Source organism: Artibeus jamaicensis, unplaced genomic scaffold (assembly GCF_021234435.1).
Source record: "Artibeus jamaicensis isolate MK-2021 breed Jamaican fruit bat unplaced genomic scaffold, CSHL_Jam_final contig_3124, whole genome shotgun sequence".
Taxonomy (NCBI): Eukaryota; Metazoa; Chordata; class Mammalia; order Chiroptera; family Phyllostomidae; genus Artibeus; species Artibeus jamaicensis.
The window spans coordinates 243,736-266,445 of NW_026521722.1; the positions used below are offsets into that span (position 1 = coordinate 243,736).

General features: G+C 49.4%; 1 protein-coding gene across 1 annotated transcript; it reads left to right on the forward strand.

Annotated features, from left to right (window-relative positions):
* Nucleotides 1–548: 548 nt before the first annotated feature.
* CEACAM19 (CEA cell adhesion molecule 19) lies at nt 549–22,430 on the forward strand (the record flags this gene model as incomplete). Its single annotated transcript, XM_053663003.1, has 6 exons — nt 549–755; nt 1,363–1,731; nt 15,096–15,222; nt 20,306–20,389; nt 21,267–21,313; nt 22,345–22,430. Coding segments are annotated over exons 1-6 (768 nt in total), but the record flags the coding sequence as incomplete, so codon positions are not given.
* Between the last annotated feature and the right edge of the window lie 280 nt (nt 22,431–22,710).

Sequence of the window (22,710 nt, forward strand, 5' to 3'; positions counted from 1 at the left end):
CCCTGGCTCCTCCATGCCAGCCCTGATCACTCTGGACCATCATTATCTGGAGGTGGGTCTGTCCCACTGTGGACCGAGGGCAGGGCAGGAGCTGTCTTAATAGTCATTGCGTCCCCAGGACCGCCCAGCGTGGGGTTGGGCATAAGGAGTGTGAGTTGAGATGAATGAATGAATGATTTTGAAAAACCATGGGAAGAGTTTTAGAGTAAGCCAGCCATAGGTCAAATCCCATCTGCCCCTTCTGGGAGACTCCCCTGTCTCTCTCCCTCTCCTCAGTTTCCTCATCTCTGAAATGGGCACCACGCTGCATGGTGGGTGTCGCATGACGTCATGTGTGTTGGGCCCGGCACAGGCTGGGGTATGTTGCTCAGCCAAGAGCCACTGTGACTGTAGTTGCTACTGACAGTCACACTGAGTGCTGAGAAGAGACGGAAGCAGGTCAAGGGAGGAGTGTGGGGAAGCTCCGGGAAGCTCCCCCGCCACCCTGGGAAACTGGTTGATCCAGTGTATACACATTCATTCTGGGGAGCACAGGAGGAGTCTCCGGAGCCTTCGGAAAGGGGGTGCCTGGCTCGGCCATGTCTCGTAGGCACCCCCAGGATCCTCACTGAGCAGGCCCGCTGCAGACAGCCAGGGCCCGGCCCTCGGGCCCCCTCAGTGTCCAGCGGGTGGACTCTTGGAGTCTCCGCAGGACATCAAGATGGAAATTCCCATGGGGACCCACTGCCACTTCTCCAAGGGCCTCCTACTCTCAGGTAAGAAGGAAATGTATCCCCAGGGCCTAGGCAAGAAGGCGGGATTCGACCCGGGGGTTGAGGTTTTTCTGTGGAAGAACAGAGGATTGTCAGGAAAGTTGAAATTATTAGAGTAAAATGAAGGGGAAAGCAGCAGAGGTACAAACCCATCACCATTTTACCTATGGAATATTCTAGAATGTTAGGACCACGAGGGCAGGAATTTATCTGTACTCAGTCCCCTGCTGTATCTCCAGTGCCTAGAAATCTAGGGAATTTTACATATATCATATATAATTGGTGTTGTGGCATAAGTAATATATGTGCCTATAAGTATTGGTTAGGTGAATGAATTAATGAATTCAGAGGCTCTGAGTGCTTACAGGCAGGCCACACAGCGTCTCAGGGCAGAAAAATCTTCTGGACCAACGGGATGGCAAACCTGTGGCATGCATACCTGGATGTCCTCTCCTGAACCCAGGGCAGACATCACTAATCGATCCCAGCACTGTTTCCAGTGAACAGCACTCGGAGTTCTAACCCCCAGATGAAGACTTAGAGGGCAGAGAATGCTGTGATCCCTGCCCAACACACTTCTGACTTCAGGCCTCCCTTTCACTCCCGACAGCCTCAGTCCTGGCCCTCTGCATCCTACAAGGCTCCTGGGCAGCCCTCCACATCCAGAAGATTCCAGAGCGACCTCAAAAGAACCAGAACCTCCTCCTGTCTGTCCAGGGCCTCCCAGACACCTTCCAGGACATTGTGTGGTACCAGGGGGAGGAGACAGATGGTGGCACAAGGCTGTTCTCCTACATCCCTGATCTACAGCGACCCCAGAGAGACGGCAATGCCATGAAGCAACGAGACATCGTTGGCTTCCCCAACGGCTCCATGCTGCTGCGTAACGCCCAGCCCAACGACAGCGGCACCTATCACGTAGAAGTCACCATTAACCCTGCCTGGACCATGCGGGCCAAGACCGAGGTCCAGGTACTCGGTGAGTGCTGGATGCTGGGGGAGGAAGTGGGGAGTTAATGCTCCCTGAGCAGCTACTGTGTGCTCAGCCCGGTGCAGATACTACCTCTATTCAATACACATTGATTGAGTGCTTACTGTGTACCAGGCCCTGAAGAGATTTACTCCCCACACACATTAACGAGTAAAACAAATCTATAGAGCGCCAAACACGGAGCCAGAGCTGCAGAATGGACCGTCTCACTGACTCCTCACGTGTAGTCATCAATGAAACATTTATTGAGCACCTAGTGTTTGCCTAGCCTCATGTTCACACTCAAGTGTTTTTTGGTGAACCCACTGTGGGCAAGGAAGGCGCTAGAATCAGGGTAGTGGACAACAGCAAAAGCTAACATTTCTTGGGCACTTGCTATGGGACCATTGTAAACACGCCCTGAGCCGGGGTGTCCAAACTCTGGGACACACTGGAAGAAGAGTTGTCTTGGGCCGCACATGAAATACATGGAGACAAGTAATCACAAAAAAAGCAAGCAAACAAACTTGTAATGTTTTAAGTAGATTTACATTTTTGTGTTGGGCTAAATTCGTAGCCATCCCGGGCGGCATGTGGCCCGCGGGCCGCGGGTCAGACACCCTTGCTAGAATGTAGCTCCTCAGCCTAGGAATGGCTGACATTTGAACCCACTAATTCTTTATGGCAGGGGGGCCATCCTGTGCCCCGTGGACATTGAGCAGCCTCCCTGGCCTGTCCCCTTTTCATGCCAGTAGTGCCCCTCCCGTCATGACAGCCCAAAATGTCTCCAGACATTGCCAAATGTCCCCCGGGGACGAAATCACCCCGACTGAGAACCACTGCCCTGTAGTAACTCATTTTTGCCTTTAAAAAACTCCACGGAATGTTACACGTCAATGATATCTGGCAGGAGCTGGCAGGGAGTGGCAAATGATAAGCAGAACTGACTACTCATCATCTCTGTCACCAGAGCTACCTTTCTGGCTGTCATAATGTACTCTCTGTGTTTAAAGATTTTATTTATTTATTTTTAGAGAGAGGAGAAGGGAGGGAAAAAGAGAGGGAGAGAAACATCAATGTATGGTTGCCTCTTGTGCGCCCCCTACTGGGGACCTGGCCTGCAACCCAGGCATGTGCCCTGACTGGGAATCGAACGAGCAACCTATAGTTTGCCAGCCAGCACTCGAGCCACTGAGCCACACCAGCCAGGGCTTGTATTCTAATGTATCAGTTTACACACTGGTCTCACTGGGATGATAATTCTTCAAAGTGATAGAAACAGGAGCATACTCTTCCTTTTATCATCCAACAGCTACCCCAGTGTGCGGGATGTAGTAGGTTCTCAGTTAATGTTTGTCAACTAAATAAATGAATGAATGAAAATCTTAATTAAAAAAAAACTCCAAGAGGCAGGTGCCATTATTGTTTCCATTTTACAGATGAGAAAACCGTGGCACAGAAAATGGTAGAGCTGAGATATGATCCTATGAAATCACAATGCCAGGATCTGGGAGGTTAACCACGTCCTTGCAAAGAGAAAAGGAAAAGTCTCCCACAGTCATTGAAATGTGGGGTGCCGATAATAACATGTATAATCAATTAAGATGCCACTTCAGATAGTGACCTCAATGCTAATAGTGATACCTAGCATTGTTTAGAGCTTGTCCTATGTTAGCTTTGCACATAGTCTCTCATCTAATCCTCACAGAAGCCCTGTGAGGTACATTAGGCCGATTTTACAGATGGGTAAGCTGAGGCGCAGAAAGGTTATGACTTGCTCAGTGAAAACCAATGAAACAGAATGATGTGATTTGGACGGGAGGTAATCAGGGAGGCCTTGCTGGAGACAGGACACTGAGCAGAGACGAAAAGAAGGCAAGGGAGGGAGGGAGCCGTGCAGGTTTCTGCGGGACAAAGTTCCCGGCAGCGGGAGCAGCACGTGCAAAGGCCCTGAGGCCAGACTAGTTTGGTGCGTCCTAAGCACAGACAGAAGGACCCTGTGGCCTACAGGGTGATGAACAAGTTGGGTGTCGGTAGGTGAGTCTGAGAGGCACTCAGGGGACAAGCTTGTAGGCCGTGGGGTAATAAATGGTCAAGAAGCCACAGTTTAACCCACCAGTTGAGCTCAGTGCAGGTTGAATTTGCATTTTATCCAGGAGCCACCTGAGGCCCAGGGGGTTTGAGGCACCTCCCATTTCAGGCAGCAAGTCCTCGAATTAGTGGCAGAGGCAGGATTCGAATGCAGGGCTGTCTCTGAAGACACTAACTTGCCCGTTCACTTATTCCTTCTGCAAACACTCCCCAGGCGCCTCCTCCTCGAAGCCTCGTCTGTGTCCGACCTACCCTGAGCGGTGCTGGGGACACAGCGGTGACCAAGGCAGCCCTGCCCCACCGGGAGGCAAGGGCTTCCCGGTGCTCACAGCCCAGGAAGGAAGGCAGATATTAACTAAATAATCACACACACGCACGCGCACACACACAAACAGATCACTGTACACAGTGCAGGGAAGGAGAGGCAAGTGCAGGGGTTATGAGATTGTACGTAGGGCACCCACATACATTTGTATGTGGGGTAGCAGGGAGGTTGGGCCAGAAAGGTGATCCTTCGGCAAAGCTTGAATGATGGATGACTGGCCGTTCTAAGTTGAGGGAAAGAAGCTTTGGGAGGAGTTCGACAGAGAGCTCAGCCTGTGCAAAGGGCCTGTGGCAGGAAGCTGCAGGGCTTATAAGCCGAGCTGGCCTGAAAGCAAGGAGAGCATCCTAAGCATGTCTTTGAGCCAGGGCTGAGGTGGTAAGGACAGAAGCTCTCCCCGGCTGGCTCAAAGTGGGGAGAGCTGGTAAAACCCCTGAGGGAGCCCCTGGGAAGTGAGCGCCGCGAGGCCTGGGTTCACAGCTGCTCCCTGGAGCCTAGAGCAGGGCAGGACCCACTGCTGAGTGAATGAATGGGTGGGGAGCCCCACGAGATCTGGGGGGAAATAGTTGTCAGGAAGGCCGGTGCCCCCTCCTCCTCCAGAGGACACCGCCCGCCTCTGGTCTCACCTCCTCTTGGGCTCCGTGCCCCTCTCCATAGCCTGGTGTCCCCACCAGGACGTGACACCAAAGACTGTGTTAGCCCAGCTTCTTTGCATAATTCCAAATCCCTTCTTGCAGAATGTGGAAATTTTTTTTTTAGAAGGAGCTGAAGACAAACAGACAGACAGACAGAGAATCTGGACAGTAGAGTCTGGCCTTCCATTTGCTTCCCTTGAGTCAAGGGCCCACCCCTTGTCCAAAGGGGGCGGGGTCAAGTAGGACAAACCAGATTCGGAGCTGGGACCTGGGGGTCAGGGCTGGGAAGAGGAGCAAGAACTCAACGCCTGCCATTTCTAGTAGTGATAATATGTATTTATTATCACTTTGTTCACCATGAATCCCCTGGTGTCCCGGGCAGTGCTTAGCACACGCTAAGGATCCGATACATATTTGCAAAGCTGTCGCCCATCTAGGGAGAACTTGATATATATGAGGGACAGCCAGGCTCGGACCTGCACCTGCGCTGATCTCCCCTCCTCTCATTCCATTACCACAAGAACCCTGTTGGGAAGGCCCTGGAACGATCCCGTCTTTGCAGAGGGGTAAACTGAGGCCAGAGAGGACCCTAGACCATGCTGCTGGGAGGAGGGGGACCGAGGCTCCAGCTGGGTCCCACCGCATTCCCTTGAGCCCCTGACACCTGGCTCATTCTCTATCCAGGCTGCTTCCACCAAACCGGGGCTCCAGGGAAGCACCAAGGGGTCCCCTTGGAATACAGCGAGTAACGGGGTGGGAACCGCCCTGGCTCTCAGGGGGCTGAGCTGAGCACAGGGAGTGGGGAGGCAGAGCCATTCAGGTCCATGGAAAAGGAAGAGCAAAGGAGAAGGCGGAGGCCCTGACCCGTGCGGCTCAGCCGGCAGGGCATTGTCCTGCAAAGCGAAAGGTCACAGGTTCCTTTCCCGGTCAGGGCAGTAAAAAAAATATATTTTTTTAATGACAACATTTAAAATAAATAAATAAAAAGGAAAAGGCGGAAGCTGAATTCGTGGGAATTAGGAACAGAGTTGAGAGTGTCCTCAAGTCAGGATGGTCTCCTTGGCAACCAGGGCATTTATTTTTGAGGGCAGTCCTAGCCCCAAATTCCGCTGCTATGTGGTGAGGGGTGGGGTGGGGGTTGCACTTCCTGCACCCCCCCCCAGCCCGGCCCCCTAACTCAGGTGCTCTCTCTCTCTCCTAATCATGAGGGGATTGGGCTGTAACAGAAGCCGCCCCAGCTGCGGGTGCAGAAGCGGGGTTAGTAGAGGGCACCGCGTGCTCACAGGGCCTCCAGAAGGCTGGGAACCAGGAACAAGACATGAATTACTCAGCAAAACGGCTCCCACCCCCACCCCCACCCCCGGAACAAGCGTGGCCCAAGCAGACAGCACCGGGCCCAGAACCCCTGCCCCTGGGGCACCGGGAAGCTGCATTCATTCAGCCCTTTATTCGTTCCACAAACATCCGCTGAGCCCCTGCTGGGTGAGAGGCACTGCGTTTACAAAAGGAAGGGGCAGACAGTTCTGCCCTCGTGTTTGTAGGTCGGTGGGCCTGGCGACCTGGTTCCCACCATCGGAGACTTGGTCCAACGATGCCACTGTCTCTGTGTCTCTGGTTTCTATAGTCTAGTCTCCGGCGGATGCATCTGATAGGGAGCCTGGGTCACGTGAGGGTCAGACTGAAAAGGAGGCTGAGGCCCCGGCTGGTGTGGCTGGGTGGATTGAGTGCTGGCCTGAGAACCTAAGGGTCGCTGGTTCCATTCCCAGTCAGGGCACATGCCTGGGTTGCCAGCCAGATTGCCAGTAGGGGGCGCGTGAGAGGCAACCACACACTGATGTTTCTCTCCCTCTCTTTCTCCCTCCCTTCCCCTCTCTCCAAAAATAAATAAATATATATATATATATATATATATATATATATATATATATATATATTTTTTTTTTTAAGAAAAAGAAAAGGAGGCTAAGAAAGTAGGTCTCTGGCAGGACTCCTGAGGTGGAGGATTCCCAGGCACAGGGTAGCCTGGAAACACGAGAAAGACCCAGGACATGGAGGTACCCTGTGCCTGGCTGTCTCCAAGGAGCTACCCTGTGCCTGGCTGTCTCCAAGGCACAGATGAGGAAACCGAGGCTCAGAGAGGGCAAGTCAGTGGCCCAAGGTCCCACAGCCAGGAAGCAGCAGAAACCAGGCTCCAAAGCGCAGAGGGAAGTCACAGTCACTTACAGCTGGTGTCTGTTGTTCTGTAAACCTAGTCGTGGGGATTTCAAGCTGCGCGACATGGGCGCCTCAAAGACTTCCGGGCCCCCCAACAACCAGGCCAGTGAATAGGGGGCCGCACACCCCTTAACAGGCCACGCACAGAGCAGTTCACACACATTTATCCTCTGCATCCTCCCAGCCATGGCATCATGACCCCCATTATTCAGGGGGGAAACTGAGGCACAGGGAGTTTAAGCAACACGTCCAGGACACCCGGCTGGGGAGCAGGACTTAAATCCAGGCTGGCTGGCTCCAGAACCCACACTCTTAACTACGACTTTACAGTAGCACCCCCTTCACCCCCCCCCCGCCATCCCTCATCTGTAGTTTCATTTTCTGCATTTTGGTGACCCTGTGGTCTGAAAATACTACATGGAAAGTCCCAGAAATAAACCATTCATAAGTTTTCAATTGTGTGCCATTCTGAGTAGCATGATGAAATGTCCCGCCACCCAGCTCCGTCCTGCCCAGGATGTGACTCACTCATCCTTTGTCCAGCATGACCTGTAATGCATTCCCTGCCCGTCAGTCACCTGAAGGGCAGGAGTAGTGATGTTAGCAACTCGAATACTCAACTCGGAATCTCAAGTGTTGCCTGTAAGTGAAAGGAGAGTGCAGTGCAGTGCACTTTAGTAGACAGAAAGACCCCATTCACATAACTTTTATTACAATATAGTTATAATTGTTTTATTATTGTTGTTAATGCCTTACTATGCCTAATTTATAAATTAGACTTTATTAGAGGTACGTATGTATAAAAAAAAAACATAGTGGACTTCCGCCAAGATGGAGGCATAGGTGGATGTGCCGTGCCTTCTCACACAACCAAGATTAGAGAAAACTAAATATTAGCAACAGAAAACACAGCCACAACACGGAAAATTGAACTTTTCGGAAGTCCATTAACAACAAATTCTTCAGCCTTACCGGTAAGGGGCGAAACCAGCGGCTGGCGGAGCAGGGTTGCACAGGAAAATTCGGTCAGACGGACTCAGGCGTGGAATCCAGGCACAGGGTCAGACCGAGTGAGCGACCGAGCGAGAAACCAGGCGAGCGACCGAGCGAGCAACCAGGCGAGCGACCGCAGGGGAGACAGCGAGGCAGCGGGGCTGCATGTTGACTGAGGTCGCGCATTTGTGCGCGGGTGGACAGGCGAGGGAGTGGGCGGGTCCCCACGACGAGCGGCAGTGGAGGGCGCCGCCATTTCCCTGCTCTGACCCCACCTCCACATACAGCGTCATAACCCAGCGACTCTGAGTGGCCCGGCCCAGGTGAACCACCTAAGGCGCTGTTCCTCCGCACCCAGCTGTGAGAAACAGCAGAGGGGGGCCGCCATTTCCCCGCTCTGACCACGCCCCCACATACAGCGTCACAACCCAGCGACCTGGGAATCCAAGGCGCCTTTTCTCACACTTAAAGGGCCAGAACAGATCAAGAATGGTGCAGGAGGATCTCAGAGCCCCAGAGCCAATAGATCTAAGCGATGAAGAAATAGCAAAACTCACAGACGCACAGTTTAAAAACATTGGTGATCAGGATCCTCACAGAACTGGTTGATTATACCGACAAATTAGACAAATATATGAAGGCGAAACTAATTGAAATGAATGGAATTGCACAGGACACCAATAGCAATGAAAAGGAAACTGGGACTCAAATCAATGGAGTGGACCAGAAGAAAGCAAATAATGGCCAAACAGAAAAGAGTCAAGAATTCAAAGAAATGAGGAGAGTCTTAGGAACCTCCAGGACATCTTTAAACGCTCCAACATCCGAATTATAGGGGTACCAGAAGGGGGAAAGGCACAGCCACCAGTGGAAAACTTATTTGAACAAATAATAAAGGAGAATTTCCCCAATCTGGCAAAGGAAATAGACTTCCAGGAAATCCAGGAAGCTCAGAGAGTCCCAAAGAAGTTGGACCCAAGAAGGAACACACCAAGGCACATCATAATTACATTAGCCAAGATTAAAATGAAGGAGAGAATCCTAGAAGCAGCAAGAGCTAAGGGGACAGTCACCTACAAAGGAGTCCCCATCAGACTGTCAGCAGATTTCTCAGAAGAGACCTTACAGGCAAGAAGGGGCTGGAAAGAGGTATTCCAAGTCATGAAATCTAAAGACCTACAACCAAGATTGCTCTATCCAGCAAAACTTTCATTTAGAATGGAAGGACAGATAAAGTGCTTCTCAGATAAGATCAAATTCAAGGAGTTCATCATCACCAAGCCCTTATTATATGAAATGTTAAAGGGACTTATCTAAGAAAAAGAAGTTAAAGAAACATGAACAGTGAAAGGACAACAAACTCACAGTTATTAACAACCACACCTAAAACAAAAGCAAACTAAAAGGACAGCTAGATCAGGAGTGGAAACATAGAAATGAAGATCTCAAGGAGGGTTAGCAACAGGGGAGTGGGAGGAGGAGAAGGGGGGAGAAGGTACAGAAAATAAGTAGCATAGACAGTAGATAGAAAATAGATGGGGGGGGGCAAGAATAGCATGGGAAATATAGAATCTAAAGGACTTGAGACACATGGTCATAAACTAAAGGGGGGGTAATGGTGGGGATGAGGGGTAGGGTGGAGGGGACTAAAGGGGGAATAGAACAACTGTAACAGCATAATCAATAAAAAAATTTTAAATAAAACATAGTATATGTAGGGTTTGGTATTATCCGTGGTTTCAGACATCCACCGGGGGTGTTGGAATGTATCCCCAGTGGGTAAAGGAGAGGCTGGTGCATTCTGTCTCATCGTGAACAGCCATCGTGAGAGGCTAACTGTGAGGTGTCAGGGGTTTACTACTCACCGGCCATTTGACCCTTAATCAGATGGCCAAGCCCCTCAGAGCCTCCATTGCTGCGTCTGACAATGGGGGCAATCATGACACCTCCCTGCGTGGGGCTGTTATCAGACCGAGCTTGGCAAATCCTTACGCCGCTGCTGCCTTTGAAGCTCTGCAAATCAACAGAGTCCAACCAAATGAGAGAAGCACAGGCTGTTTATTCAGAGCTTGCTCTGTACAGCAAGGCAGTCAGCAGCCGGTACCCACAAGGTGGCGGTGGCGGAGACTCCAAGGCAGGCGGAGGGAAAGCTCAAGGGCGCCCTCTGTGGAGGCTGTTGGCACAGGGGAGCGATCTAGAAGCCGGGCATCGTGGGGACTCGTATCTGGCTCCCCCGGAATTGGTCCTAAGTTAGAAATGGGGATGAAAATTAGGGAAACTGTCAGTTATCAACCAAGTTCTGGGCGTGTGGGGCTGATTGTTGCAGAAGTTATTTAGCTTCTGGGACCATAGTCGCTAAAGCCAGCAAGCCGGCTTCCTGCCAGTCTGGCGTAGAGCAGGCTGGCTTTTCCGGGGCTGTTTGTGAGAGGGTTGGTTTCCCAGGCTGCTTGCTGCAGGCTGCGGGTCAGAATTCTGCTTTAATAGATGGTCTGGCCATTGTCCGTGTGTACGATGGTCTCTCAGAGCTTTCAGATGTGATTGTGTCTAATCAAATATCAGCACGGACAAGTCCTGTCCGCAGAAGAAGGCCCAGATGATTCCTTTTTAGTAGAGTTGAGTACAAATGGTCCCAGAGACCAGTGAGGAGAAATGCCAAAAAGAAAGTTTTCAATCCCAGCAGGTGAAACAGGATGTGAGGACAAGTTCCAGTTATACCTCGATGCAGAGCAATCGGTGGCATAAAACAAACACTATTTTCCTATGATTTCTACTTCTGGGATGAGGCATTTAGAGAGGGCACAGCGGGAATGGGTCCTCAGCTTTGTGGAGGAGGAGGAGGCCGATGTCTGCAGCCTCCAATGAGAAGGCTCAGGAGGCCGCGGTTACCCCAGTGCTGGCAGCTGCGCCATCCAGAGGTGTCTGCGCCCACGTGTGTGGCTGGCAGCTGGGGCCTCGGCTGGGCTGTTGACCAGATCAGCGTCACATGGCCCCTCCAATGTGCCTGCCTGGGCCTCCTCACAGCGCGGTGGCCGGGTTCTGAGGGAGCGGACATAGAGAGTGTGGGTATCCCAAAAGACCAAGGCAGAAAATAGACAGCTTCTCCTGAGTGTCACCTACGGTGCATTCTTTCTCTTTAAATAGTTTATTTATTTTTAGAGAGAGGGGATGGGAGGGAAGAAGAGAGGGAGAGAAACATCGATGTGAAAGAGAAACATGGACACACAACCCAAGCAGGGCTTGAACCTGAAACCCAGGCATGTGCCCTGACCAGAAATCAAACTGGCAAACTTTCGCTTCTTGGGACAACGCCCTACCAAGCCACACTGGTCAGGACTACACTGAATTCTTTTGGTTACAAGGAAGTCACTACAGTTGGCCCAGATTCAAGGTGGGGGGCAGGGGTTGGGGCATAGGTCTTTCTGCTAGACAGGGGAATAGTGAGGTCGTATCACAGAGGAGCATACTGTTGCAATCTACTTTGGAAAATCCCATGATTCACAGGCTTTCTCTTTACATGCTCACTGTCTATTATAAAAGGCAGGAAACACATCAAGTTATAAAAAGAGGGCAATTATATGAATTAGGCAGGGTTCTTGCTTCAGCACCAGAAACTGCTTCTGGCTGATTTAGGCAGCAAAAGAATGGATTAAAGAATCCTGAACAGCTTGCAGACTCTCAGGACGACAGAAAACCAGGCTTGGGAGGTGTTTTATGTTGAATGAAGTCTCCTCCAAAAGATATGTTGAGTCCTAACCCGAAATCCCTCAGAATAGAACCTTATTTGGAAATCGAATCTTTACAGAGGCAATCAAGGTAAAATGAGGTCATAACGGGGGCCCTGACCTAGTATGCTTGGTGTCCTCATAAACTGGGGAAATTTGGACACAGAAATGTGTATGTGAAGTTGCCCGGGGGTTTCAGTGTCAGAAGCAATATCAGTGTTTTGTTTAGTTAACATAGTGCTTTAAGGCAGGTTTAAATGAGCGGTCCATGCATGAGGCTGGAAAATGTCTTTATTAGGGGCAGGCTTCTGGCCAGTTAAAACTCAGGGTTCTCTTTCTAAGGAGGCAAAGGTAAGGTCTTAACAGCAGCAATAGGACTCCAGTGCTCACGGGCCTCCCAACTTCACAACCAACTTCCCGAACAAGGGATGTCCTTTTCCCAGGCTCTGAACTACAGCCCTTCACTTCACTCTGATTGGACCAGCATAAACCAATCACTTAGGCCAAGTGAATGAGGAGTTCTGATTGGCTTACATCTGGATGTCTGCCCATCCTGATCCAATTACTGTGACAAGGGGTGGAACTATACTGATTGGAATATGCTAATGAGCCCCACCCAGAACTGGAGTTGGAATCGATTCCTCAATCCTTCAGAAATCTTGGAGGCTTCACAACTGTGGAATGGTAGAAGGTGCTGGGGAAACACCCACATGTCTATTCTACCAACATTAACTAATTGCATAATTAAGTAAGTCATGAGCTATGAAGAAAAAGTGTATCAGGAGTCTCCTTGGCCTAGGGTTATAAAAGAAAGCTTCCAGAAGGAGCTGGGAATGGAAAAGTGAGCAGGAGTTGTAGCACGTGGGGAAGAACATGCCAGGCAGAGAGAACAGCATAGACAAAGGCTGGATAGCTCAGAGAGTGAGGGAGGGAGTCGTGGGTGGTGAGACTGGGTGGATGGACTGGACAGCAGGTGCCAGAGCAAGAAGGTCCTGGGGGCAGGTGCTGGGGTCCAGCCTCAGCAGGTCTCAGGGTCCCCGAAGGATGGATGGCGCAGGCGACAAATGAAGAGTAAGACACCCAATTGGATGCCGGAGAACAGCCAGCCTCTGAGGGTCTGACCAAACTCCCAGAGTTTGATTTAACCTTTATTTTTATAGAGATTGTAACATAATAGGTATATGGTATGATCAGTGAAGCAGAAAAGATTAATGCAGAGGTAACTAGAAAAAGTACAGGAAATTCCATAGTTTCAGTTACGTTAAACAAAGGTTATTCTGACCAGGAGAGTCATTAATCAGAGAATTAGAACTAGCTGTATGTACAGAGCTTTAGATGCCTTTTTATTAAAGCTCTTATAATTAGGCATGGGGCAAAAGGACACGCTAGACTGAACAGTGGTTATAGGAAAGTTATTACAAGGCATTTGTGGTGTCCAACTTAGCTAGCTATCTTCCTGTCTGAAATATTTCTTTATGTACTATGAACTGTAACTCTTTGGTAATTATTTTTATGTGCTTAGTTTGTAACAGTTAACTAGCTTGTCCTGCTTCTTTTATCTGTCTAATTGTACTTGATATATATTCTTGTCCAAGGTAGAGGAGGGGCTGTTACTCCATCAACTTTTAGATATTCAGGGGCTACTTCATTAGGGGGGACTTTGTTCTCTGGCCAAGAAACCACTTTGAACAACTTCATTGGAATTCTGCGGGTCATTGGGCATGAAATGCAGGTGTCTAAAAATCGCAAAGACAAATATGCAAGGAAGAGATAGACAGGAAGTCCAGCCACAGTTGCCTCTGCTGTGCAGATGTATCTCATCCGTCCCGACTGTGTCAAGGCACGGCTGCTGGTCGGCTCCCGACAGGAGGGGACTCCAGATGTTGTAAGAAGACTGGTCGATTGGTGGAAGGAAAGGGGAAGGGCAGGGACTGGAAGGCTCCCTAAGCCAGCAAACACAGCCTCAGCCTCGTCCCATCTCCAGAGTCACTCAGAAAACTCGCCTTATAACCACCTGCTGTTGTGGGAACTGGATAACATAGACACAGAAGGTGCAAAAGTTGTTGGTACAGTTTCTGGAAGAGGGACAGCCTTCTACCCTCTGCCCCAAGTGACCTGCTGGGCCTTGGTTTGTACATCTGCAAAATGGGCCTAACTCAGCCAACTCCCTGAGGGTTAGGGAGACAACTACTGAATATGCCCAAATACCAGACAAGTCTGGACACAGCTACCCACTTCCTCCCAGGGACAAGATTAAACTTGAACATGGGCTTTGAACACTTTGAACAGATAAGCTTTCAGAAAGATGGATGAAATAGGCAAACATTTATTAATTTGAATACACACATACACACACACACACACACACATATATATATATATAAAGAGAAAGAGAGAGAGACTCTAGTCCACTGGGAAATAACAGTCTTGACTGGCTCAGAGCATGAAATGGCTCATTCCCACCATTCAAGGCTCCCGGGACCTAGGCACCGCTTTCAGAAGCCACACACAGGGGTCATTAGGAGTTCAGGTAGCCCAGGTGTGACCCCAGCACTGCACTTACCATGAACTTACCATGAGCCCTCAGTTCACTTCTCTGTACCTCTGTTTCCTCATCTGTACAATGGCACAGAATCTACTTTGGTGGAAAATTGAGAGAGGTGTGTGTGTGTGTGTGTGTGTGTGTGTGTGTGTGTGTAAACCCATTCAGTCTTTACCCGCAAGCCTACAAAGCAGGTATTCTTATGATCCCCATTTCACAGATGAGAAAACTGAGACACAGAAAGGCTAAGTGATCTGCCCAAGGTCACATAGCCAGTAGGCAGCAGGGACTAGAACCCCAGTATTCTGACCTCAGACTCTATGAACTTAGCCACCAAGGAGGGCTGGGATATAAGTGTCCAGCTTGAGATTAAAGGCTGGAGGCCTCAGGCTGGGGGCCAGAAGTCTGGTAGGCTTTGTCCCAAACCTGGCACGTTGAGTTTGAGAACCCTGCTGGTCGAGTCCTCTATATCCTCCACAAAACACAGCCCAGAACCTCCCGCTTTCACTGGAAGAATGAAGATGTCATACCTGAGGCACAAAAAAGCAGGTAGGCGGGGTGGGGCAGGGGATAACATCAAGAGGTAGGTTTTCTACCATCAGAAATGGTAGAAAATCCTAGGGAAGCTGAAATCTTGAGGTGGGGCAGCCAAGGAGCTCCACCCGGAACTCATTGGGTTTTACGTGCAGTGGAGTCAACAGGTGGTTGGATACTCAGGTCTGAAACACACAAGAGAACTCTGGGCTGGGAAGTTGCCCAGATCACACCTCGGCTCTCGGTGGATAGTCACTGATGTGGGGGGTAGAGGGTGCTCCTGAGTCATCACACAGCCTGGTCTCTCTCTCATCTTTCAGAAAAGCTGCCCATAAGCACTGGGAACATGACTGCCATCATCATCGGATCTCTTATTGCTGGGTCCCTCTTCATCGGAATCATTGCCTATCTCCTGGTAACGAGAGGCTGGAGGGGCCGGAGCCAAAGGTACAGGGGACCCAGGCCTCTCTGCTTTCCTTTTCTCTCCTCCCCCTGCCCTCTCAATCAACCCCACAAGTCACATCATCTGACCAATACACAATTTCATCAAATCTTGGGACCCCTGAAGTGAAAGAATCTTCCCATCCTGATTTTGGATAGAATTCTGCATTGCAAGGGACAAAAACCCAACACTTGAACTGACTTACAAAGAATTAGAAAATGTTTTTGTCCTATCTGAGCTTCAGGTGTGGCTGGATCCAGGGACTTCAATTTTGTGAAGAAACTCCTTCAGCCCTGACCAGTGTGGTTTAGTTGGTTGGGCATCACCCAGCAAAGTAAGAGGTTGTGGGTTCAATTCCTGGTCAGGGCACATGCCTGGTTGGGGTTTTTATGAGAGGCAACCAATCAATATGTCTCTCTCCCTCTCTCTCTAAAATAAATAAATAAAAATTTTTTTTAGAAAAGAAAGCCCTGGCTGGTGAGGCTCAGTGGATTGAGCATCAAGCCTGAGAACCAAAGGGTTGCTGGTTTAATTCCCAGTCAGGGCACATGCCTGGGTTGCAGGTCAGGTCTCCAGTAGGGGGCATGTGAGAGGCAACCACACATTGGTGCCCTCCCTTTCTCCCTCCTTTCCCTTCTCTAAAAGTAAATAATTTGAAAAAAAAAAAAAAGAAAAGAAAGAAAAAAACTCCTCCACACACCTCTCAACTCTGCCTTTCTCTATGGTAGCTTTATTCTCATGCTGATTCTCACCTTGTAGTGTGACAAGAAATCTTCTAGTAGCTCCAGGCTTATGCGCCACCAGATCAGTCACCACAGAGAACAAACTGCCCCATGTTCCTGATAGTTCCAACCAAAGCCCAAGGCCTGACTTAAATCACATGTTCTCACATGGACTCATAACTGTGCCAGGTACTGGAATGCTCTAATTGTCCAAACATAGGCTATTTGGGCAGCCCTGGGGCTGGAAACAGACCCAGCTTCACATGACCAAATGGATTGAGAGTGGGGAGGGCTTCCCCAAAGGCAAATTAGATGCTATTGCCAAAGAAGTGGAATGAATGGCAAGCAGGCAAAGCCAGCAGACAGTGCCTACTTCTGTGTGGGTGGGGAGAGAGCAGTTGGGACCTGTTCCCCCAGGAGACAGTCTGTTCGTGAAATACTCCTCCCTCCTGAGATGAACCTCTTCAGAACTTGGTTCTGAGCTGGTTGGAGATAAACTGTCCAGTTTTTCTGCCACTCCATAATGCCCAGAAAATGAAGACAGCAATCTTCTCTCTTCCCTCAACTCTTGCTTGCATGTTGTGGTTTCTTGACCTTCGCCACCTTACTTCTCTTCCTACTGAGATGTCCTAATTTAGGGGTGGCAAGGGGCTGTAAAAATACTATAAACAGAGCCACTTTAAAATGGAGCCAAGCCCTGGCTGGTGTAGCTCGGGGGATTGAGTGCAGACCTGCGAACCAGACAATCACGGTTTGATTCCCAGTCAGGGCACATGCCTGGGTTGCAGGCAGGTTCCCTGCAGGCCAGTTCCCAGCAGGGGATACACGAAAGGCAACCATACATGGATGTTTCTCTTCCTCTCTCCTTCCCTTCCCCTCTAAAGATAAATAAAAATCTTTAAAAAATATTTTTAAAAGTAATAATAAAATAAAATGGAGCCAGAGCAACAAACAAAATAGACTCATAGATACAGAAGACAGACTGACAGCTGTCAGAGGGGAGTGAGTAGAGGGTCTGGGTGAAAAAGATGAAGGTGTTAAGAAAAAAACAGCCCTGGCTGGTGTAGCTCAGTGGATTGAGTGTGGGCCTGTGAACCAGACGATTGCGGTTCAATCCCCAGTCAGGGCACATTCGTGGGTTGCAGGCCAGTTCCCAGCAGGGGCCAGTTCCCAGCAAGGGGTGCACCAGAAGCAACCATACATTGATATTTCTCTCCCTCTCTCCTTCCCTTCCCCCCTAAAGGTAAATAAATAAAATTCTTTAAAAAAAAAGATGTAGATGAAGATTTAACAGAAGTTTAATATTTAAAAAATTAAAAAAGAAAAAAACAGACAACAGTATGGTGATTACCAGAAAGAAAGGGGGATAGGGGGAGGTAATGTTACAGAACAGTCGGGGCAGGGGGTTGAACTATATAAAAGACCTCCTCTTTTTCTCTGGGGGTTCCTCCCCCATATTAGGTTGGTTTTGCCCCCCACCAGAGGAAAGATGTCTCTCAATGCCAGAGATTGGTGAAAAGGAAAAGAATTATTATTTATTTAAAAGTTATACACCTGGCTGGTATAGCTCAGTGAATTGAGTGTGGGCCTGTGAACCAGAAATCTTTTAAAAAATAAAAAAATAAAAGTTATACAGACTAAAGTTCTTTAGAATACCCACAGATGCACAGTCCTGCCTTCTTCCTCTGCCTGGTCTGGAATATCGTATCTCAGGAAAGAAGTAGAAGTCCGTGATTCAGGCTCCCGGAACCATCCACGTGGCAAAAGGGAGCACTTCCTAAACCACATGGTCCCAGCAAGACACCCAAGCCACATGGTCCCCAAAAAGATGCATGGTCCCAAAAAGAGACGCCTAATGGCTGTCGTGCCCAGGTTTAAATCCCAGAGCCGGTCTTCCTCTGCAGCCCCATTTCTGGCTCCTCCCACAATTGACCACAGCTGCCAGCATTACGGGCAGGTGTGACCCTGTGGTATGGAGCCAATTATCTCCAAGCTCTTCTGGACCCCATTATAAATCCTTATTTGGGGGCCCCCTCTTGACTTCACCCTGTTACAGTAAGAGAGGATAAGGGGCGGGGAATGGTGATGGAAGGAGACTTGATTTGGGGTGGTGAACACACACTACAATATATAGATGATGAATTATAGAACCGTACACCTAAAACCTATATAGTTTTATTAACCAACATCACCCCGATAAATTCTATTAACTAATTAATTAAATGGAGCCTGAGCAGCCGTCCTGAGGAAGCACCTTGCACCTCTTATCTCTCAAACCTTTGGAATGTTAAAACCGGATAAGACAGGCTCTGGACTGGGACTAACACCGCGCTGTGTCCAAAGATAACACTGTTTGCAAAGACAACCGGAAGCAGACATGATCGCTGTGACTACCCAACTGGTGACTGTTAGCTTAATAATTTGACACATTGTGTGCTTAGCGGCACCAACAGAAACGCCTCCTACTGGTGTCGTTTCCCTTTCCTTCCTCCTGCTTCACCGCCTCCTGGGAACGCTTTTTGGATCTCTGCCTGAGTCCGTTGCTGAATAGCTCTTCTTTTTTTTATTTCAAGTAAAAGCCATGGCCTCTTGCTTTTGGCCTTTTATTTTTAGCTTTCACCTTCTAGCCCAATTCTGATCAGGAAAACAGTCAACACATATTTGCTGAGGACCTACTAGGTACTAGGCACTCTTCTAGGCCCAAGAGAATTCCGCGGAAACGGGTTGGAGGTTGCAACTAAGTTCAGGGGAAAGGATGCTGTGATTGGTTAATGGCTCTGACGCCGTCCTATCAACGGTAGAGCAGGCACGGAAGCCGTGCCCACTAGACTCCTTAATTCATAAGAGGAACCTAAGGAGCTGATGGGGAGGATCTGCGCCTTGGCACATAGTTTGCTGTAGTCTCTAGAGAAAACTGAAGCTTAGAGGCGTGAAGTCATTCGCCAAATGGCCTAGAACTGGCTTGCGACTGCCAAGAGTTTCTCAGGACAGAACCCGGTGACTTGCAAGCTCCAGACCAAAACTAGGCTCCGTGTGTCCTGACCCTCTGACCAGCTTTTCCCCCACTACAGACTCTCAGAGATTCTCAAAGTGCTGGCTAAACTACAGGCAACTTAACATGGCATTCTGGGCCAGGGCATTAAAAACACAGAATCAGCCTGGCTGGTGTTGCTCAGTGGATTGAGCAAAGGGTTACTGGTTCCATGCCTAGTCAGGGCACATGCATGGGTTGCAGGCCAGGTCCCCAGTAGGGGACACATGAGAGGCAACCACACACTGATGTTTCTCTCCCACTCTTTCTCCTTCCCTTCCCCTCTCTCTAAAAATAAATAAATAAAAATATTTTTAAAAACGCAGAATCATGAAAATACTTAAATACATGGAAGTATTTCCGGGTAAAAGGCCATCCTTTTGCACCTTACCCAGAGATGGTTCAGGGGGGAAATATGCATGAGGGAAGAGAGAGGAAGACAGATGCTGAAGCAAATGGAGTAAAAATAATAGGCCAATTTGAGTAAAAATTATATAGATGGTTTTTGTACCATTTTTGTCATTTTTTCTCTAAGTTGAAATAGTTTCACATAAAAAAGTATTTTTTTAATGGCTTGGTATTTTTAAAGGCTTTGGAACATGAGGCAAAAAAAATCCCTTTTCTGTTCTCTTGGCCTCATTCTGATTGCGGTAATGAACAGAATTCAATTCTAGTCAGCCTTTAATGCCTTTCTAATATTTGCTGGCTTTTACCAAGAGAAAATTGGCGGCTACACCAAGCTACAAATCATTGTTGGGCTTTTTAAATTTTTCCCAGTCGTTTTCTGCTTATGTCTAGTTGGAATAAGTTTTTGTGTATAATGTAACAGCTTCTGAAGGGTCTCCCAGCTTCCACTCCTGGCCCACAGTCTGTTGCCCATTCAGCAGCCAGAGATACCCTGTTAAACTCCATGAGCTCAGGGTCCCTCAGAGTCAAGGCCACCGTGAACGCGGGACCCAGTTCCGTCTTCTGCCGCACCCAACTTCACCTCCCTGACCTCACCATTTCCCACTCTCACAGCCTCTCTTCCAAGCCACTCTCCTCTCCGTGCTGTTCCTTTGCTGCTCCTGCTCCTGCCTCAGGGCCTTTGCACAGACTGTCCCCTCTGCCTGGAACTCTCTGTTCCTGATTTCTGCGCATCTGGTCCCCTTGGCTATTGAAGGATCCTCAGACTATCCTACTTAAAACCACACACACGCACCCCTTCCACCCTCCGCTCTTTTCCATCCTCATTTTCCTTCATAATATTTTTTCACTCTACTGTCGATTGTTTATTCAAATTCCCTATGGACCAGCTAATCTAGTGTTATCTCTACCTTTCTCTTTCCCCACTAGAGTGTCTGCTCCAGAATGCCAGGGATCTTTGTCAGTCTTGTTCCCAGCTGTGTCCCCCGTGCCTTCAACAGCATCCAGCTCATGGTCGGTGTTCCATAAATATTTATCCAGTGAATTTACAAATTGGAGGTAGTGATGCCAAGTGCGCTTTTTAAATAAGAGTCTTCAAATGAGCCTATTTAAAGAGAAATATTTTGCCCGGGCTAGTGTGGCTCAGTTAGTTGGAGTGTCATCTCATACACCGAAAGATTGGGGGGGTCCATTCCCAGTCAGGGCACATATCTGGGTTACGGGTTTGATTCCCAGTCAGGGTGCATTTGGGAGACAACCAATCAATGCTTCTTTCTCACATTAGCGTTTCTCTCTCTCTCTCTCTCTCTCCTCTTCTATTTCTAAAATCAATAAACATATTTTTTATTCAAAAAAATTAAAACAGCCCAGAGAAATATTTTTTCAAATACAAACAAGTTTGTTTAGAAAGTCACAGGGTTTTTGGAAAATAAAAGTAATCCAGCTGGGCTTTGGGGGCTCAGGAAACAAGTTACAGGGGGAAGAAGGGGCCTTGGAGCTTACAACTGAGAGAGCACGAAAGTACGTGCCTTGAGGGAAGAAGAGGGTGGAGAAAGACAGACAGACAGACAGACAGAGAGCCTAAAGAGAAATGTTAAGGAGACCATGAAACAGGCGGATGGAGCAGAATTGCTTAGATGGTCTGTGCAAATGGCAGCTTTGGGGAAACGTTGCTCATTGGTGCAAGGTGGAGGCTGGGAAACTGAGGAAGGACTGCGTGGCTGGGGATTATGGGAGAAGAGATGGGGAGGGGGACCTCATCCTGGCTCACGCTGAAGCAGGGACCACCTCTCTCTCTGCGGACTGGTGGGCTTTCCAGCTCCCCTAGGTCTCTGCCTACCTGCTGGAGCATTTGACGGTACTAATGTTGGTTCCCTCCACGTGCCCCCAGGATGGCGACCACAGGGAAACCGGAGCTGGACCCCCGTCGTAACGGTGGTAAGACAAGGGCCCTGTCCTGCCACCTGGGCTTCCTCACAGTCTTTCCTCTTCTCCTACAGCAAGGAACCCCCTTGCCCTCCGCTACTGGGGGACTCGCAACTGCTTACCCCACCCGGACCTCTCTAGGGTTCCCAAACTCAGCCCATAGATTCCGAGTGCATTGGTACTCACCCCAAACCTGTTTTTCTCTTCTCCTCAATGGCTGGCACTCCCTGTCCCCAGTCACCATTAACACCCACCTAAGCCACCCACAGGCCACACCCATCAATAGGCCACACCCACCTCAGACTCCACCCCCCAGATCCCTCCACCCAGCTCCCAGGACAGCCTTCACCCCATTCCTGGCAGAGTCCTTCTAAAACTCGGACCGCGTCTCTACTCCCAGACCCTCCATGGCTCCCCAGTGCCCTGAAGATAAAATTCAGGCTCCCTAACGTGTCTCTCAGGGACTCCCATAAACTGGTCCCCACTGTCTATCTGGCTTCGTCTCTGCCATGTAACATTCCCACCCTCAAACAAACAAACAAAACAAAAGACAGACCCAACAGTTCCTCAAACATGGCAAGTTCATCCTGGCTGGTGTGGCTCAGTGGACTGAGCGCCAGCCTGTGAAACAAAAAGGTCACCTGTTTGATTCCCAGTCAGGGCACATGCCAATCAATGTATCTCTCACACAACAATGTTTCTGTCCTTCTCTTTCTCCCTCCTTTCCCCTCTCTGTATAAATAAATACATAAAATATATTTTTTTAAAACCCTTCACTTCTCCTTACAGTCTCAGGTGTCCCCTCCTCCAGGAAGCCCTCCATGATCCCTCTCCAGGCCCTGACCCCACTCCAGGAGCTGTCTGGGCTCCCCAGCTCCAGCCCTACTCGCTCTGTCTCTTCCCTGTCTGGGGACAGGTCTGTCCCCGACATAGGGCTGGGCGAAAAGAGGGATTTGCACAAATGTTAGCTGAACAAATAAATGAATGTCGACAGCAGCCCCAGTGGGCCTGCAGATGTTTCCTCCCCTTGTCCTCTGCTCCAGGTGACAACAACACCTATGAAGTATTGCCGTCTCCAGTGCTCCTGGTGTCCCCCCTCAGTGACCCGGGGTCCACCAACGCCACCACGGTGAGCCCCCACCCCTCTCCGCCAAGGCCCCCTCTGACCTGGTGCCCGCCCCCAAGTTGGCCGCTGTACCTCGGGGGGGCGCTGTCGCACAGTTTGGGAACAGTGACTGTCTCTCCGGCATCCTTCCTCACTTACAAACCGGAAGGGAGAGAGACTGGAAAGAAATGGCACAAAGAACATTTGTGTCTGGGCCTGGAGGCCCGGGGACGGGCTCCATTTTCCCTCTCGTCTGTGTTTTCCACACTGAGCATACACGTTCCCTTTATACTCAGGTGGGAAG